Source organism: Rhipicephalus sanguineus, chromosome 3, assembly GCF_013339695.2.
Source record: "Rhipicephalus sanguineus isolate Rsan-2018 chromosome 3, BIME_Rsan_1.4, whole genome shotgun sequence".
Taxonomy (NCBI): Eukaryota; Metazoa; Arthropoda; class Arachnida; order Ixodida; family Ixodidae; genus Rhipicephalus; species Rhipicephalus sanguineus.
In genome coordinates, this window is record NC_051178.1 from 209,208,051 (window position 1) to 209,213,134 (window position 5,084).

The following is a 5,084-nucleotide window of genomic DNA, read 5'->3' on the forward strand; positions in this document are numbered from 1 at the left end:
GAGAGGACAATCAAGGCGTTGAATTCACAGCCAGTTGGTCGTTCAGCGCTGGTTCGACCAGTTGGTATAGTTTAGCGGGTTTCTTGTCGCTCTCTGTCGCTGGGCTTTGCGTCGTTTCCGACCATGAATCTTTAACCAACTTGCCCGATTCGCTAATCTTCCTAATCTTTGTGGTGGTCATCTTCTGAGTGTTTAATTTCTCGTGCACGTAAACGGCATTCCATCAAACGACAATCCCTGTAGCTCTTACACAACGATACACATTTTGCTAGCCGATGATTAAGCTTGTTAATTGACACGCGAAGATATTCAAATGCGAAAATAAGTAGACATAGGAAGCTGACTTTAAATTGTTATGCAATAAGCATCACTAAACTACCGTAAGCTGAATACCGTCTGAAAATCAGCAAATCTGCCATCAAAATCGTTCTTTAACATCTTCATCGAAAGCATACAAGGCCAAGTACAAAAGCGAGTTTTGTATCACTTACAAAACAAAGTCCAGCGCAGTGCTCCGCCTTACAACTTAATGTTACGTGCGAGATAAATTTGTCTCTCCCAGAGAAAACAATTCCAGAACAGTGTAAAAAGCAATCACACAGTCGCAACTGAGGCTAGGCATGTAGCACGGAATAAATAGCAAGAGACAGGGATACGTAATGAACAAACGTTCATTCCTTTAATTATCATCACTTCTCTCTTCCTGTACAATTCCCGCATATGGGATGACTTCTTCCAAATCGGCCTCGCCGACTGGCAAAAATAAAATAAACACGGCACAAAGGACACACAGTTTGTTCATTCGCTCACGTTAATCTTTTCCCGAAACGAGCCATGAGAGACAGTCTTTGAGGAGGCGCACGTTCCCGAAAAGGCGCGCCAACAATATGAGGAACTTACATCAACTCTTTAGCAGAGCTTTGAAATACTGATTCGAGATTCGTCAATCGCTAAAACGAAATCTGGTGACCTCTCAGAGGGCTCGGCACTATTTGATCAGGCACTCGCGCACATACAGGAAACGAGAGGGTCTCGGCAAGACAACGGGGTATAGGACAACTGTCATTGCCAGTACCGGTTTGCGTGTACTTACAAAAGTATTGGTGCACCGCGAGGTGGGATGGTTTTCTCTGCAGTTGCGACATTTGTTTGTTTCTAGACCTGGGACGGCAACCCACACACACACTTCATACACACACGCACACACGCAAGGCACGCCGTCCTACGGAGACAGGCAAATGACAGCAACAAATAACAGCAACGCTATGTACAAGTTCCTGAGGAAAGGGGCGGTTCGACGCTCTCTTTTCCGAGTCGACATCACAAGCTCAAATCTTTTCTTCCGAGTAACCCGACTCGTCCGACACGTTATCCGACTCCTCGTCCACTGTCTCGTCGATCGAGTTCAGCGGCCGCCTCCGCAGCTGAGGATTGGGCATGTCCTCCACAGAGTCCGAGTCCACAGAGTCCGTCTCGCGCACACCAACACCGAGCATGAAGTGATCCGACAGCGAGTCCAAGTCGGCGTCGGTCACCACGTCCGACGTGGATTCATGCTCCGAGCCAGTGGTGATGAGGTCGTCCTCGTCGCCAAAGTCTTCGTCCTCTTCGTCTTCTTCGATGGACGTGAGCTTGGGCGCACTCCGGGATCTCTCGAGCGGCGCCCTGAAGTTGCTGGATCCCGTGCTGAGCATTTGTTTCCTGCGGGGCATCGCCGGCTGCTCGTAGATGCTGCCCAGCGAAAGCCTGGCTTTCTGCCGGCTCAGTTTCTCGCGCTTGAACTCTTGGAGCGCCGCGGCGAGCTTTTGGTTGAGCTGCGTGGTCATTTGACGCGCCACTTCCTCCTTGACGCACAGGACGGCGTGGCAGCGAAGCTCCTGCTTCATTTTGCGCCCTTCGTGCCTGTATATCCAACAGAAGATCTTGGGGTGCGTGGACACCGACGTGCAGTGGGTGATGCGACTAGCCCAGTACTCCGTGAGCCCGTGCTCTTTGGTGACGGCCTTGAGACCCGAGTTGCACACGGTCAGCTTCATGTGGATGTCTTGCTTGACGTTGGTGCAGTAGTTCTTCCACAGCGTGGCCAGAGGCTTGTCCACGCAACCTTCTCCCTTGGCCCAGGGAGTGAGAACGTTGCCCAGATAGACCACCTTGTACGTCGGGTCATACTCGGTGATGGTGACGGACTTCTTGTTCCAGAACTTGTTGAACATCGGAGGCCACGAGGACGACATGGCGGCCTCTCTCCACGTGAAGGTGTTTCTGAAAGCGAACTTTCTTTGTGCTGGCTGACGACAGTCGCTGGTTCACGTGAGACGCGTCCCGCGTCAGTCTTCTATGGCATGGCGTTGCGGCGCACGCCGCTGTCTTTGGACGAAGAGATACGCCTTCACTAGGAAGCGCGCACGGCTTGACGCGCCGCAGAAATAGCCACTTGTCTCCCCCGAGAGCGTTCCCCCCGACGCGCCCCACACAGTCGACGGCAGCAAAACTGCCCCGCGTGCGCCACCGAGGAGACCACCTGCGGCCCTCCTCGCGTATTCGTGGGTTGCCGCCGACGCACTTCAGGAGGAAGGAGCAGCCCGAACACGAGTCGTCGACGCAAATCCTTTGGGAGATAGTCCCCTTGCTCGGCGAAACAGTCCGGCAGAGCGACGACCCAGACGGTGCGAAATCCGAGGCAGGCGTCCCTGCCGCTGCTTGGGAGGCGAGGCAACTGAGGAAACCGGCTTTGTGGCGCGCACTCTCCGAGCGAACTGGCACAAACAAACGAGCGTGCGAGAGCGACGCCGAGCCGCACTTCGTTCCACTTCGCTAGAGGCCCAACGCAAAAGGTGCAGCCGGTGCGAGTTCTGCTTGTACCTGCCGAGAGGGAGCACGTAAAACTAGAAACGGGGCGCGTGACGTCACGGCAGGCTGGCTCTCTCATTGGCTGATAATGGAAGTGAGAGAGCGGAGACCACGCTGCCGCAGTTACGCGCCTGCTTTCGCGGCGCGCGCGCGCCAAGCGCGCCATCAGACACTCTTGTGACTGGTGTCGCCATCTGACGCCCAAGATTCAAACTCAACTTTGACGAAGGGATACCGAAAGAGCTCGTATTCTCCGCGCTGGGTTGACGTGTTACTCTTGTTGCAGGATCATAGTTTCATTAACTTGACATACATATACCAAAATTGCCACGAGATGAAATGAGTGTATGGCGAATATAAAGGACAGTTCATGGCATGAATATCATGTCATGCTTGTCACGTACGTCATGACATATATGACACGATCTTTGTGCTCTCGTGGCCACTAGATTGACCTACACGTATACCAAAATTGGCATGACATGAAATTAATCTACGACAAACATGAATTACAGATCATGACATGAATACCTTGTCATGCATGTCATGTGCGTCACGGCAAATTCTTGGTGCTCTCACGGCCGCTTTATTAACCTTACACACTATATACCGAAGTTGGAATGACATGAGTGAATGACGAACATGAACTAGAGGTCAGGACACGAATATTATGTCATCTATGTCATGACATGAGTGTATGAGTAGCGTAAATTACAGGTCATGAAGTGAATATCATGTAATACATGTCATGTACGTTATGACATGCATGAGTATTTGAAATAAATAAATAAATAAATAAATAAATAAATAAATAAATAAATAAATAAATAAATAAAATATAAAACAATGTTATGCAGCCGCAAAATCCATCCTCCCAGTACCGCGGAAATACGGAATACACGTTATGTATTTCTTAGCCTTCGGTATAGGCCCCCGAAAGTAATGACGCGGATGGAAGGTCCAACAAGCAAACTGCTTATCTTCTTGGCAACGTCTGTGGTTCATTAATCTATACATTCCTGCACTTTATTATCTTTTTTTGTTAAAGCTCGGAAAAAAACGGGCCTAATTCCTCAGTAACGTGACGCCGGGACTTCCTTATTCCCTACATTAAATTACCGCTGCTTAGACGGTTTGTACGCGTGGAGACGATGACACACTGGCGCGGAGCCATAGCGATTAAGATCGCGGGTGAAGTGGCACACAAAGGTCGCGCGATAGCATCAAGGACGCTCTTAAAGACGGTATGCATGCGTAAATGAACAGACTGAATGGAATGTTTAAAAGGACATCGCCGTATGGAAACGAGGTCTGGCCGATGGTAGAACGGCATACGTCATAGCTACGGTCGCAAATAAGACTCCAGGTAAGAAGGCTGCGTGGGGTTGTCAGCCGAGTAAAAAATCATGGTATACAGACAGCGTAGCAGTCGCACATAAGAAAGGGAAAATAGACAACCACCCGTTTGTAGCACAAAGCCACAAGGAAATCCATACGGATTTCTCAGGAATAAAGCCTCTTAGTTGCCGAAAAATTCGTCCTGGTCCGGATCTTTCGGACGAATTTTTCGGCAACTAAGAGGCTTTATTCCTGAGAAATCCGTATGGATTTCCTTGTGGCTTTGTGCTACAAACGGGTGGTTGTCTATTTTCCCTTTCTTAACCCTTCCGCCACCTTGCGGGTTTCCGCAGAACTGATTTGCAGTCGCACATAACTTGACCGACGTGAACACGCCGCTACAAAGTTCATGAACAAGCGCATGCTATGCGTGCGTACTGTTCGCGTACTCGCGATGTTGTGTCTTCCTTCTTTAGGTTCGACCATCTTATTGCGATAATGATTAACAAAGACACTCAAGCGAATTTTCGCAGTAACACTTTTTGTTGGGCTATTTTGTGTCTATACGAAACATCGCGGCGATTGCGATTCCGAAAATTCCCGGTAAGCGAATTCTCGTATTCGCAGTCGCCGTCATCTTCCTATAAAGTTCGAAAGAAGAGGGCGACAAACGTGTGAAACTCCATTTTACCAGAAGTGGCGGGACGAAGGCATGCGCACATGGACATGCACCTTCTGATCGGTACCTTCGCTTCAGCGACCTTTGCTGTTCGGCCGCAGTTTTACTCCTCTTTTGTTATGGATCATCGAGGCAGAGTGTTTAAAAATACGCGTATATACACTTCCGCGAGGTCGCGAGTTCGATTACCATCGGAGCTGAAATCTCGTAGCCCGGC

The 5,084-nt window shown here is 49.8% G+C and overlaps 1 protein-coding gene across 1 annotated transcript; it reads right to left on the minus strand.

Annotated features, from left to right (window-relative positions):
* Positions 1-653: 653 nt before the first annotated feature.
* Positions 654-2,858, minus strand: LOC119388193 (protein FAM43A). Its single transcript, XM_037655848.2, has one exon. The coding sequence runs from the start codon at positions 2,232-2,234 to the stop codon at positions 1,329-1,331; it is 906 nt and encodes a 301-aa protein (XP_037511776.1). The 5' UTR covers positions 2,235-2,858; the 3' UTR covers positions 654-1,328.
* Between the last annotated feature and the right edge of the window lie 2,226 nt (positions 2,859-5,084).